This window comes from Eschrichtius robustus, chromosome 20 (genome assembly GCF_028021215.1).
Source record: "Eschrichtius robustus isolate mEscRob2 chromosome 20, mEscRob2.pri, whole genome shotgun sequence".
Taxonomy (NCBI): Eukaryota; Metazoa; Chordata; class Mammalia; order Artiodactyla; family Eschrichtiidae; genus Eschrichtius; species Eschrichtius robustus.
This window is the reverse complement of record NC_090843.1, coordinates 1242884-1257940: the sequence shown is the minus strand read 5'-3', so window position 1 is coordinate 1257940 and position 15057 is coordinate 1242884. Positions and strand designations below refer to the sequence as shown.

General features: G+C 40.1%; 1 protein-coding gene across 13 annotated transcripts in view; it reads right to left on the bottom strand.

The window, feature by feature from the left end:
- CEP112 (centrosomal protein 112) overlaps positions 1–15057 on the bottom strand; it is a 414548-nt gene that overhangs the window by 115022 nt on the left and 284469 nt on the right. The window contains exon 22 of one of the 13 annotated variants that reach the window (XM_068530236.1): positions 13690–14102. The exons of the other annotated variants lie outside the window; for them this stretch is intronic. Coding sequence (XP_068386337.1) covers positions 14007–14102 — 96 coding nt within the window. The 3' untranslated portion in view covers positions 13690–14006. Of the gene's footprint in view, positions 1–13689; positions 14103–15057 lie in introns of those variants that run through there. 13 annotated transcript variants of the gene reach the window in all.

Here is a 15057-nt window from a genome sequence, read left to right as displayed (position 1 = left end):
TTTAGGTCTATGATTCATTTTGAGTTAATTTTTTGTGTATGCTGTGAGGCAGGGGTGCAACTTCATTCTTTTACATGTGGATATCCAGTTGTACCAGGTCTATTTGTTGAATTTCCATATGAATTTTAGGATCAGCTTGTCAATTTATACAAGAAAGGCAGCTGGGATTTTGACAGAGATTGTGCTGAATGAGCACAAATCAATTTGGGTAGTACCGCCATCTTAACAAAATTAAGTCTACCAATCCATGAATGTGGATGTCTTTCCATTTATTACGTATTCATTAAATTTTTCAGTGAAGTTTTCTAGTTTTTAATGTACAGTTTTTCACTTCTTTGGTTAAACTTTATTCCTAAGTAATTAATTTCTGCTACTTTAAATGGATTTTTCTTAATTTCATTACCAGATTGTTCATTGCTAGTTTATGAAAATACAATTGATTTTTGTATATTGATTTGTATTCTGCAACCTTGAACTCATTTATTTTTCAAGTAGCTTTTTCTTTGTTTGTTTTGATGTGGATGCCTTAGAATTTCTCTGTATGTAAGATCTTGTCATCTGCAAATAGGAATAGTTTTACTTTTTCCTTTCCAATCTGGATGCCTTTTATTTCTTTTCTTGTCAATCTATTATGTATAAAATGGTATCTCGTTAGGGTCTTTGTTTTCATTTTCTTGATTACTGATGATATGAGCAGTTCTTCATGTCTTTACTGGCTAACTTATATTCTCACTTCTGTGAAACACAATCACATCTTTAGCCCGTTCTTTTATGGGTAATTTCTGACATAATATCAGATTTGCTTCTCTATTTCTAATTCTTATCCAGTTTATTTCTTTGTCTTGTGTTGTGATTAATGGCATCTCTGTTACAATGTTGAACAGCAGGAGTGATAGTGGATATCCTTCTCTCTTCCTGATTTTAAAAGCAATCCTTCTAATATTTCACCATAACAGTGATGTTTGCTCTAAGTTTTGATTGCTATTCTTTATCACGTTAAGGATGTTCCCTCCTATTCCTAGCTCATTAAGATTATTTATCACAGATGGGGGTAGAATTTCACCAAATGCTTCTTCTTCATCTGAGATGATCATATGGATTCTCTCCTTTCATCTGGCAAGGCAATGGATTATATTAATGGGTTTCTAACCTTAATTCACCCTTGAATTCCTGCATTATATCCAAATGACTGTCACAACCATTTTTATATGCTGCTAGATTCTGTTTCTAACTTTTTGTTAGAAATTTTACACTTAAGATTAAATGTGAGACTGGTATGTAATTTTATTTTTACTGTTTTTGGCTGATTTTCATATCAAGATTATATTGGCCTTGAATGGACTGGGGAATATTTCCTCTTTTTCTTTCCTCTGAAAGGCTTTGTATATTATTGGAATTATCTGTTCCTTGAAAGTTTGATAAGAACTTAAGTATAGAATTATTTGGGCCTGTTGTTTTCTTTGATGAAACACTTAAAACTAAATGCTCTATTTAATAGCTTATGGAACTATTAAGAGTTTTCTATTTCTTCTTCATTCAATCACATTTTCTAGAAATTTCTCCATTTTGTCCAGATTTTCAATTTTTTTTGGCATAAAGTTACTCACTGTGCTCTTATCTTTTCTATCCTTCCTGGATCAGGAGCCCTTGTTCTCATTTCCTCTCTTGTGTATTTGTGCATTCTCCCTATTTTTCTGATTAGTCTTCCAGAAAGTCTGTATTTTACTAGTCTTTCAAAGGATCAAATTTTGATTTTACTGTATGACTTACTCACTTTTTATTAAAACTTCCTACTTGCCTTGGCATCCATGACATTATTTCCTTTTGACTCTCCAGGCGCCCCTCTGATAATTGCTTATTGGTCTCAGCTGATTTTAAATAAGAATCGCCCCATGCCACCTGCTCTTCCCTGTCTAAACTCCACTCTTCTTTAAAATTTTAGAATCCACTCTTACAGTGTTAAGTCACCATTTTGTTGGTGTGAATTCCTACTCTTTCTAACTTCGACATCCCTTTCAACCCACACCCAGACCCCTGTCCAGCCACAGGTTAGATGGCACCGCTCTCCAAGACGTCTCACAGGCACTCCACTAATGTCCCAGCTGAACTCAATCATCTTCCCCGAATCTGTCCTTCCTCACCTCATTAACGGCACCATCATTTAGTCACCCAAACCGGAAACAGAAGAATTTCCTAGGATCCTTTTCTCTCACCCTTGATTGTCTTGCCCATTTTCACTTTTCACTTAGGTCTTCACCTTTTCTCCCCTGAATTTTACAACAGCCTTCTCACTATTCTCTCAATTCTGTCCTATTCTTTCCATCCACTTTTTTTCTGTCTGATATAGATCCACCTACTGGTGTTCTATGTAAACTGTGAGTGTGATCCCATCGCCCAGCCTCCTCTCTGCAGCCTTAACCTCTCCAGTCCCCCACTCCTTCCGTTCCTTGCACAGAAGCTGTAGTAAACACACGAGCTCAGGTCATTCTCTGAAAGCTCTACTTGCTTTTGGCTTTTCACAGTGATGGTCTAAAATAGTGGCTCCAACCTGGGAGCCTTGGACTTATGAAGCATCACAACATTATCAGAGGACACGAGAAAAAGACCATGCTCGGGGCCTGAAGATAGAATTTCCACAATCTTCTGTGGAAGGGTTTTCCCCACCTCCCCAACCCCCATTACAGAGGTTGAGTTCTTCAGACTGTTCAGTTTCCTCCAACCAGGCCTTTGCAGAATCACTGCCAAGCCTTCCATCTTAGTCTAACACCCACCTTGGGAATACACCTGATGCACTCACTCACCAACTGGCCTTTTACTTCCTTTCAGACCAAAATCAGCACTGCAGGCCATCATATCTATATCCCAACTACATGTTATTCTGATCCCGTTTGGAATGGGGAAGTCAATCCTCATATCAGTTTTGGGGGGTGATTTGTTTATATCTAATGTCAGATTGATTTATTATAGTATTAGTGTAAGTCTGATTTCACTAGAGTAAAAGGAATCAATAAAAGCATGACAAGAGGAAACAAAATAAAACAAGGAAACAAAATCTTGAGCAATAATTTGCAAAGCTTAAATGTCTGTTAATAGTCTATAGCATTGAAAAGTATTTCCCCAAACAGGATTACAATGAAGGAGGAAATTAGGAGAAATGATATCAGTGTGAAAGAAGAAAAATGTTGTTTGAGACTCTAAACTTACTAAATCAGAATCACCAGGATCTCATAATCCAGGAATTGGTATTAAAAGCTCTCCTGTTACTTCTGATAATCAGCCCATTTGCAGAACCATTGTTCTAGTTAATTGAGGATATGACTGAGGGCACTTTCTTAAATAAAAGCATTAGGACAGGGACTTCCCTGGTGGTCCAGTAGTTAAGACTCTGAGCTCCCAATACAGGGGGCCTGGGTTCGATCTCTGGTTGGGAAACTAGATCCTGCATGCCACAACTAAAGATCCCACATGCTCCAACAAAGAGCCTGCATGCCACAACTAAAGATCCCACATGCTGCAACTAAGACCCGGCACAGCCAAATAAATAAATATTTTTTTTTAAAACAGCATTAGGACAATAATTTATATAAAGCACATAATTTCAGCTTACCATTCTGCTGTCTCATTTCTACTGTGATTTTTTTTTTTTTTGTAAAAAGAGCCCAATAAGTTGAGATTGGTTGTTTTAAATGAATGAATATCATCAACTTTGATAACCCTGAAAGGGTTTCTATGGTAACACAGGACAAAGATAATAACCACCAAGATCTAAATAATCAAGGTTGCTTAGTGAGCTTAGGCTGGCTTACTTTTATTGGTTTTAAATGCAGTAAAAAGCAAACAGTTCCAAGGAGCCAGACACTATTACTACCAGAGTATGTGACTAATTATGTGCTCCCCCCAAACCCCAAACAAAAATAGACTGGAATATACTGTTTACTCATGAAAGCAATTAAAATACATAAATACAATTTTCACCAAGTCCACCATTCTCAGCATGTAGTTATTTATCTAATTCAAATCATGCAGCTAGGTGTTAGAATTAACGCCTCTGAGCTAAATACAAATATGGAAAGTCATTTTCGGGTTTGATCCTCATTCATTTTCAACCAAATATCCAAATTCATTTCGAATTCACACAAGAACTGCAACAGCTTCACCTAGGTCAGTTTTCTACAAGTTAAACATCCCTCCTATACTCAGATGTGATTGTGGAACTACTTTGATCTTTATTCCCAAATTTATTGCTCCATGTAATCCATGACAAAATATAATGTGATTTACTATATCTCTATATGACAGCCCAGCAGCTGACAGAACTTAATAATTTAGCATAAGAAAAAAACCTTCTGGCACCAAAATATACAGATCATAATGGGGACTCTTTAGTACCAGTTTACAATGAAGCCTATACAAGCCGATCATAAGAACTTCAAAACAATTCTTTTTTTCTCATGCATTTAATGAAGGAGATTTTTATTCCTTAAACGTGCTTTGTAGCTGCAAGCAAAAAATTTTGGAACATTTTGCTTTTGTTCTCATTAAAACAATGCGGGACTAGTCGCATACTAATGTTCTTTTCTCAAAGAAAAGAACTAAAGTTCTCCATTTAATTTGAAATAAGTGAATAAACACAAACATGGGAATCTTAGGAGACTCTAAAAAAAAAGGAAATTTATATTTGGTTATGATATAGGAAAAGGATAGTTTAGATAATTAGGCACTACTTATAATGAAATCAAGACCTGTCTTTGGAATTGCTAGAACTGAAGTTTCTCTGAAATTCCCACTCTCTGAACATGCGTCTGCATTCAGGGCAGGAAATGTCAGACCAGAGGGTGCTAAGGTCTCTTGTGAGACTACTTTTCAGGGGGTCGTGGTGGCTCTGGTGCTGTGGGTGGTGATGGGCCTGAGGGTCTCACGCTCCTGACCGAGGTGGCCGAGTGGGGCTGCCCCCAGCACCCCCCCCCCCCCCCCGCCCAGCACCCCTGCAGAGGACGAAGCCTCGGCCACGTGGTCTGGCTGGGCTTCCGGAGCTCCACGTAGCCTCTGGAACCTCACTGGTTTCCTAGCACCGAGATTCTCAACAGAATCCCCCCAGACCCCTGCCCCTTGGACCTTTAGGGATTTGTCAGCCTATGATCCAGTCAGTGAGAAGTCACCTCCTGTCGCCTCTCCAGGTATTTGGTTATAAAAGACAAATTATATATTCATCACTTCAATTCAAAAATTTGACACGTCTTCTTACAGGTATTTGAATGAAAGATTCTCGCCTAGGTGAGTATATTGCTGGGACTTCCAAGACGCCATCCATGCGCTGCATCTATCTTCCTGAATCCACCATGGGCCACAATCTGATCCCCTGCTTTGCAGGTCCACACACTCAATGTTGCCAGTGCCCCTGGGTGGGTTATTTGACTCGTACAGACTGAAGCCATAGCAGACCCAGGTTCTAGAGGGTGTTTTCTGTTATCCTGTCTTCTATCCTTTCTTAAATCTCCTTTAGATTTGCACATAACCTTGCTCACATTCTAAACCAGCTTCCTGACATGCTTCTACCTATCATGTGTCAGAAACACTCACCTCTAGTACTGTAATCTCAGAACAGAACTTGGAAAAATTCGAAGAATTTTTACTGTCTCTTCTTGGGAAAGGTTATAGTTAATTGCTTCAGAATGCAAAGCTACTAAAATCCTTGAAGTGCTTTTCTGATGAACTGTATGACTGCTTTTCAATTCATCCTAAATAAAAGAACAAATAAAACTCTATATGCAAATGTACCACAAGCCAGGCTTTGTTCCGGAGTGCTCTGGTGGACTCTTAATCTTTTAAAATGGTCACAAGCCTTCTGAATATTTAAATACAAAACAACTAAAAGACATGAACTAAATAATTTACTAGCCAAACAGGCAGAAACTAAATTTTAAAATTGTCTTGACTGGTCAAAGCTATAATACAAATGTTTCAACCCAAAATATACTCAAAAGCTGTTCCCCTCCATTTGGTTTACAAAGTTTAAATATAAAAATGTAGTATTTAATTCTCCAGTGTTGTTTCCCTTTTATTTTGAGGTGAAATAATGAGAAAATGTTTTCTATGCACCATCTCCTGAAGTGTTCTTTTCTTCCCCACATCTGAAATAGAATCTGTGGCTGCCGACAGAAGATCCTTAGGAGTATCTACCACTGAGAAACCCTATGCCCTTCACAGCTTAGACGAAAAGCTCCTGATGCCCCCAATACACTCACCTCTCCGCTTCACCCAGACATACCACATTATTGGTTAGCTCTACTCTCTTGCTTTTGTCTCCTACTCAACTCTGACTTCAGAGCCAAAAATTCAGGGTTTTCGCCAAATCAAGGGGTCTCAGGCCAAGGAATCTGGATGTTACTCTGGATGCAGTGGGGTGCATCAGAGGTTTGTGAGCCGGGAGCGAGATGAGCTATCACGGGGAAGACGCAGCCCCCAGGACTAAGAAGAAGGAACCAGAAGAGCAGAGCAGAAAACGGTGGCGACGGTCGGAGAATTGCTGCTTTTGTTTCAAGTCCTAACACAGCTACGATAATTGAGGAGACAAATGAAGTGAAATGGGGTTATCCCAGCCTTGTGCCTCTTTCTGAAGGAGAAAGTTGCATTAGGGGCAATCAGAAAATTAAACCAAAGGAAACAACAGCATTTTGAACTCTTTACATGTTATCTACCTTTCTACCATCTATCTTACAGAAACACGTGGGCACCCAAATGCTGACACGCTCACAAATGGATTTTCCTATAGTAATTCTTCGTTTAAAGATGTTTAATTTTGGTATATTTTTCAGAGTGCAACTGGGATAAATGGAAGATGTATTGAGAGATCTAACTATGGGTGAATCATAAATAATCCCTTAGAAACTGAGGATGAGAACCTTGTCTCTGTGTGGATGTGAAGTCATCTCTCACAGCTGTTCCCACCTCTTGATACACTCTTCCCAGTATTACTGATGGCCTTCGCTTCCATAACCCATTTTCTTTTTTTAAATTGAGATATAATTTATTTACCATCTTATTCACCCTTTTCAAGTGTACAGTTCAGCAATTTTTAGTATATTCACAAAGCTGTGCAATTATCGTATATTTGTCTAATTCCAGAGTATTTTCATCACCTGAAGGAGACCCTGTACCATTAGCTGTCATTCTCCATCCCTGCCTCCCCTCAGGCCCAGGAAACCCCTAATCTACCTTCGGTCTCGATGACTTTGTCTATTCTGAATGTTTCATATACATGGAATAATATGTGTTTTTTTGTGTCTGGCTCTTTTCACTTGCACAATATTTTCAAGGTTTATCCTTGTTGTAGCATGTATCAGTAATTCATTACTTTTTATGACTGAATAACATCCCACTGGATGGATATACCACATTTTGTCTACTTATCATCATTAGATGGGAATTGGGTTGTTTCTACTTTTCGAATACTGTAAATAATGCTGCTATGAACATTTGTGTACAAGTTTTTGCATGAACATGTTTTGAATTCTCTTGGGAAACACTCGGGAGTGGAACTGAGGGGCCCTACAGTAATTCTATATTTAACTTTTTGAGAAACTGCCAAATGGTTTTCCAAAGTGGCTGCACCTTATGTTCTAATTTGCCCGCATCTCTGACACTTCTTCTTGTCTGTCTTCTTGATTACAGCCATTCTAGTGGGTGTGAAGTAGTATTGCATTGGGATTTTGATTTGCATTTCTGTAATGACAAATGATGCTGAGAATCCTTTCATGTGCTTATTGGCCATTTGTATACCTAGTTTGGAGAAATGTCTATTCAAATCGTTTGCTCATTTAAAAATTGCATTATCTGTCTTTTTATTGTTAAGTTATGAGAGTTCTTCATATGGGTTTCTAGACCCTTAACAGATAGATGATTTGCCAATATTTTCTCCCATTCTGTGGGTTATCTTTTCACATTTTTGCTGGCTATATTCTTGGAAGCACAAAAGTTTTTACTTTTGATAGAGTCCAATTTGTCTATGTCCTCTTTTGTTGCTTCTGCTTTTGTTGTCATGCCTAAGAAACCATTGCCTAATCCAAGGTCCTCAAAATTTACTGGTATATTTTCTTTTAAGAGGTTTTCTAACTTTAACTCTTACATTTAGGCCTAGCAGGGTTGCTATCAACAAATTCTCTTAGTCTTCGTTTATCCGTGAATCTTTTATTTCTCCTTCATTTTTGAAGAATGATTTTACCGGATGTAGAATTCTTGGTCAATAGTCTTTTTCTTTCAGGACTTTGAATATTTCATTCCACTGCCTTCTGACCTTCATGGTTTCTGATCAGAAAACATGTTAGCTTTAAATTATGTTAATTATTTATAATTAAATAACATTATTTAATGTTAATATTTCCATTAGTTCTTTAGACATAGTTTCTTTAGTTCTTCGAGCATATCTAAAAGAGCTGATTTAAAGACTTTATCTAGTAAGTTCAACATGGGCTTCCTCAGGAACAGTTTCTACTGATTTTGTTTTTACCTGCCCCTAGGCCACGCTTTTTTGTTTCTTTGCATGTCTCATAATTCTTTTGCTAAAAACTGGACATTTTGAATATCATAATGTGGCAATTATGGAAATCAGATTCTTTCCTTTCCCCAGGGTTTGTTGTTGTTGCTAAGGTTTTTTTGTTTGTCTGCTTTGTTTTTTAGTGACCCCTCTGAACGAAGGCTATAAAGTATGTATTCTCTGTCAGACGCGGTCACGGAAGTCTCTGCTCGGTCAGTGGTCTGCTAATGACTGGGCAGAGGTTTCCTTAAATGCCTGGAACCAACAGGTCTTCCAGATTTCACCAAGGGCTCTGTGTGCATGTGAGCGCACACCTTCCACACTCGAGTGGCAGATTACAACCCTGCCTTCTCTTCCCACTTGTGCAGAGGCTCAAGGTCAGCCAGAGGTGAGAACTGGAACCGTCTCAGATCTTTCCTGAGCACGCACACAGCCCTACGCGTGTACACGGCACGCTAGATTCCAAGAGATATACTGGAGATCACCAAAGCCCCCATGGACAGCTTGGTCCCAGCTTACACCTTAAGCTTTTGAGTTAGCCTACTGTTTTCCCCGACTGTTACACACCACCTCAGGCAGCTGGGACCCTAAACAATGATCTCTAGCTGTTTTTGAAAAGTGCTCCTCTGGTAAAAGGGTTCTCACACTGAGTGAGCTCCAAGTCAGGACAAATAAAGACAGCCTTGTGGGTGGGGTCTTCCTGGGACCCATCAGACAGGTGGGTCAAATAGTAATCAAATAATAGTTTTCAGGAAATAGGGCTTTGAAGGAGCTGCCCTGTTCTGCCCCCTCTGGTGGCTTCTAGGCTGCTGATTTTCTCCTTGATTGCTGGCTGTTGGTTTTCAACACTAATGCAGAGCTGGGAAGAAAGTATGGAAATAGGGAAAGTTGAAAAGTCACAAAGCTGGCTGTTCCTACCAAGATCCAGATTTTATTTTTGTTTTGTTTTTGAATGAATGCTCCTTGGATTGCTGTAAGCTTGGTTAATTTCCAGAGTTCTGAAAAGGTTATGATCATTTTTGCCTGTTTTGTCATTGCTTTTATGGAGGACAATTTTTGGAGGTTCTTATTTTGCCATTTTCCCTGGCATTCTCCCCGGAACACTCATTAAGTGTTGTTTTCCACAGGGTTACATCCTTTCCTGTTTTCTCTTCTTATTCCACAAACTTTCCTTGGGAAATACTATCCCTGCCTAGGCCTTCAAATTCTACCCAAAAGTCACTGACTCTCAAATCTACATCTTCTACACTAACATTCTCCCTTGGAAGACTTACTGGTGACCAATGGCCATTTCTGTGTGGGTATTTTACAGGTGTCTCCAGCCCAACACGTCTGAAACCACTCATCCACTTGGTTCCCATACCAGGAAACTGAGAGGCACCCTAGATTATTCTCTTTTTAAAAAAATTTCAAGTCTTCACTAAAACACCTCCTCTGTCAAATATTCCCACATCCCACCTCCCATCAAGTGAGTCATTCTCTTATCTTAATACACTTCTGCCCCTGTGTAACATCTGTTCACACGATGATCCTCTCCCTAGACTATCAGCATCGCGAGCAAGAACTGACTCACCCCCACTGTTCTCACCCCCAGGACTCATCACGGCACCCAGCACGTTAGAGTCAGGCGTGTGTTTTATCCGTGTAGCGAACTAGTTTCCAAAGATGGCCACACCTTCCCACGTGTTCTTCTCACAACATAGTGCCAACGTTCCTCCCTCAAGAGATGGGGTCTCTGCTCTCTCCTCTGGAGCCTGGGCAGAACTTTGTAACCACCTCCAGCAAAAGAATGAGGTGGAAATGACAGTGCTTGACTTCTAAGGGTAGGTCAGAAAGGTGATATGGATCCCACCTGGTTCTCTGTCTCAGGACACGTGTGTTGGGAGTCCTGAGCCAACACTTGAGAAGTCTAGCTACCCTGAAGCTGCCACGTGAAGAGACCACGTGGAGATGTGGAGCTGTTAGACAGCCTGCCCTGTACAAACCAGAAATGTGAGTGAAGAAGCCCTCAGATGGCCTCAGCCTCAGCTACGCCCGACTGCAGCCACAGGAGGAATCCAAGCCAGAAACACTCAGCTAAACAGCTCCCCAACTCCTGACCCACAGAAGCAGTTAAGAGATAATAAATGTTGTTTCTGAAGCCACTACATTTTGTGGTGATTTGTTTTACAACATTAGATAACTGAAAAAGTAATAAATGCAGAAATGAAGATGATGATAGAGAAGTATCTTGGTGCATACACAATATTCATCTTTGTTTTCTCTACCATGCATCATTTTTAAATGGAAAAAAAGTGGTAAATATGTGATTAAAAGAAAAGTATCTCATACCTGCATCAAAAAATGTCAAAATGTAATTAATGTGTATGCAAAATGAACTTGCATCCAGCAAGGAAGTCTTTTCCCAAAATACTTAGGGGTTGCATTATTTTCTCAAAATATAGTTTTTCAAATAATAATTTGCTTATTTAACCAAGTACTATATGGTACCCCAAAAGGCAAAAACCTTATTCTCCATTCCCTCCAAATAGATAATTTCATAAATATAACTTCTGGATCATAAAGATAACTTCTGGATCATTGATGTTACAATGCTTGACTGTTCTTGGTAAATTTTTCCTATATTAAATGTCTTAACATGTTTTTGTACTGTTCTAATCAAGAGAGTCCTTTTATAAATCATTGAGCACTTCTGTTAATTCTGAATTTTCACACATTAGTGATACTTAATGGATTTAAAATAGTTTATATTTATGAATTATTTAAGATAGCCTAGATGTAAACAAATCCACAGTGACAGAAATAATGATTCTGTTTTTAACACATATTTAACCTCAAGCTAATAGCTGTGAATATCTTGAGATTATATTTCTTTAGAACAGATGCTTACTTAACACAGATAAAAGAAATTAAACATTAAACAAAGCCTCATCCAAAAGAATCTGCCACTTTTCAATAACCTTTTAACGCGTTTTAAAAGAGTTGGGATTAATTACCTATAGTTTCTAAAAATGTGTATTGTCTGGTTTATCTAAGCCAAAAGGAATAGCAATTTAAGTAAAAACAAGAAAAGCTTTGACTCACAAACATAAAAGAAAATTTCTTTGTATCATTAAAATTAAATGTGCAATCTATGCTCCTGACGCTGTTTTGTATTCTAAGTCTATAAAGCTTTTTTTAAAAAACAAATTTTAGATATTTTTCCATTTCAAATGTTGGTGAAGAAGTCTAATTATTCACTCAACACATATGTTGGGAGCACTATATAAACCGCCAAAATTTCCCTTAGAAGAGATATATAGTTTACAGTTAAATATCAGGAAAACTGTCCTCAATTCACATTTTTCTTTTTGCTTAGTACATTGAGCATAATTTTACATAAAGTATATTGCTGATGTCATCATTTAAAAGAATCCCTTATTTGAGTTTTATTTGCCAATTTCAGGCGGCTACATTCTGGGCTGAAGGAAAAAAATTAATAGTGCTTTGTGAATTATTTAAAATACTATATGTATATGGGTGAATGTATAATTTATTGTCAGAATTGGATAACTTTTGAGAGTGAATGGAGTGTTAAGAGTCACAGCGAGAAAACAGGCATTGAAACAGGAACCTGAGGTCACCCTAAGTATGAATTACATCTCCGCTACACGATTAACAGAACGAGATTAAACACCACCATGCTAGGTCAGCTCCACAGTCCATCTGGCCAAGTCCATTATGTACCCATAATCTTCACAGTAACAGGAAGAGTCATAAAGGTCTTCATCAACACCATCATTAATATATTTTATGTTATTTTATTATTTCTGCTACCACCACAATACTCCCTTGCCCAGAGGTCAGAGTTCTAGGGACGATCATGTATATTATTTAGGAGCTGCCCTGCGGCCCCTGCCCATGCTATCGGGTGTAGAAAATCAGTCAACAAATTGAAAGCAGCTGCCACCAGGATAAAGTGACAACAGAAAGAAGAGGGAGGGGTGGGAAGAACCATGAAAGGGAGAGAGAATCAGAATGACCACGTGGGGCACATTTATTGTAGGGAGGTTCTGCGTGGCACCAAACGTTCACAGTGATGACTCTGAGTCGTCAGGAAGGGGCATTGATGGTTTCGGCATTTTTTGTCTAAAAGAGTAGAGCGGTATGTTAGAGAAAGCCTTCAAAATGAACGTTTTGGCACATACGTGGTGATTACATTTTAGTTATTTGGAAACTGACACGTGGAACAATTGATTCCTAAGCAATAACTGATAAATGAGGCATTCCTGTACTTCCTTTTATTTGTCTTGAAACTCTCTCTTTCAAGTGCTTCTAAACAGTGTTGAAAAAAAAAAAATCAGAATTAACCCACTCATGGTATGAGAAGATTAGAGAATGTGATCATAGAATCTCTCCATCTTCTGCCTAAAATGAAAACTTACGTCTTCATGTCCAAGGTGCTTCATTCCCTTTATCACATTAGTTATCCTCTTTCAAAGGTTCACTAGTTTTGTGTTATTTTCATAATTTTAAGCTTCATTAAGTTCATTCAAATCGTATTTGATACAAAAGCAGAAAAAAATGTTTTGCTCTATTCCGTTTCCAGAGAGCAAGAAGTGTCTGTGTCAGTTTCACCGGTTGGTGAAACCACGGCCCAAGAATTATTCTTTACGAAATCTTTTCAGTCTAACTGGGGAGCTAGAGTTGAAAAAACAATAAAGATCTATCCGTCCATCCATCCATCTGTCCATCTAGCCAACAAATTTTTATTGGCTGCCCACGATGTGCCAGACACTGTTCCAGACACAGGAGAAACAACAGTGAAAAATCAAGCAGTAAAAATAATAAATCCCAGGAAGTGCAAAGTAATGCGGAGAAAAAAGGCAGAGTCCAAGCACAGAAAGTGAGAGGGGGCGCTACCATTTAGGCAGGAACCAGCCGGTCACTGGATGCTATGTGATCTGGAGGAGAAATCCAGAACAATCTCGGCCTATTTACAAATGGCGAGAAAGCCCCCTGCTGGATCTGGGTGACGGGGGAGGAGCAGGAGGTGAGCCGGAAAGGTGAGGCCCAGATCCCACTGCACCTGAGGGCAAAGTGAGGAGTTTCCCTTCTGCCCTAGTAGTGCTGGGGAGCCGATGCGAGGGGCTGAGCAGAGGGGCCCGTGGGGCAGCAGCACTTAGAGAGAGCAAGTGCGGAAAGGAGACCAGGCGAGCGCCGCCACAGAGCCCGGCCGAGAGAGCCCAGGGCGCTCTAAACCAGGCGGTCGTGGCAGAAGTGACGAGAAGCCGTCTGACGTGGGACGTACTTTGAAGACAAAACCAGGGGGACTTCCTGATAGGAAGGATGTGGCCGTGAAAGAACGCACTGCGTCGGGACGCCCGCGAGTCTTATTCCCTGACTTGGAGGAGACCGGAGGGGAACTGAGAGGCCTGTTTCAGAAGCGGTGAGTGCGGGGTCCTCGCATCCCAGCAGAATTCGGGGTCGACATCTAGGACGAGGCTGGATACACAAGTCCGGGGCTCGGGAGACAGACGAGGACGAGAGATGCAGACTGGAAGCCGCCAGCATGCGGATGGCATTGAGGCTGTGGGGCGAGACAGGGTCAGCCAGGGTGAGAAGAGAAGCATGAAGGGGCGTGAGGGCAAGGTGGAGCCACTACCACAGCAGGTGTCCGACCAGGAGAAACCCCCGGGGAGTGTGACACCGCCTGTTAACGTGATTGAAGTCTGTCAAAGAGAAAGTGACCGGCGGTGTCGGAACTGCCGAAAGGTTGACTGAGATGAAGACGGAGGACGCACACCGCGTTTAGTGCCGCGGCCACTTGATGATCCGACACACGTTTCAGTTACTGGAGTGGCTAGAGCCCCAGTGACACGGGTGGAAGAAGAGAATACGAGAACACGGAGCAGGTAGGCAGCCAACCCTCGCTGGGGAGTCTGGCTACAAAGAAAAGCAGAGGAACGGTGGCTGAAGGGGGTGTGCGTCATTGCAGCAGAGCATTTACTGCTCGTAGAGTACCATTCCCCTTCCCCACACCCCACCTCCGTTTTCCAGCCCCTGCAGGTAAGTGGGCCCTTGTCTAGTGATATTCGAAATAGCGGAGTCTCCGCAGACTTCAAAAACAGACTTATGGTTACCAAAGGGGAAACGTGGCGGGGCAGGGGGCGGGCGGAGGACTCAGGGGCTTGGGATGAACAGACACACACTGTACCTAAACTACCTAACCAACAAGGACCTACTGTGTAGTGCAGGGAACTCTACTCAATACTCTGTAACAGCCTAAATGGGAAAAGCATCTGAAAAAGAATAGATGCATGTATATGTAGAATGAAATCACTTTCTTATACACCTGAAACTAACACGACATTATTAATCAAATACACAACACTATTAAGAAAAGAAATATAATTTGAGCCACATATGCAATTTTAAATCTTCTAGTGGTCATATTAAAAAGTTAAAAGAAACAGGTAGAATTTTTAAAAATTAAAAAGTTTAAAGACCTTTGTACTTTAGGACTATAAAAATACTTTCCTATG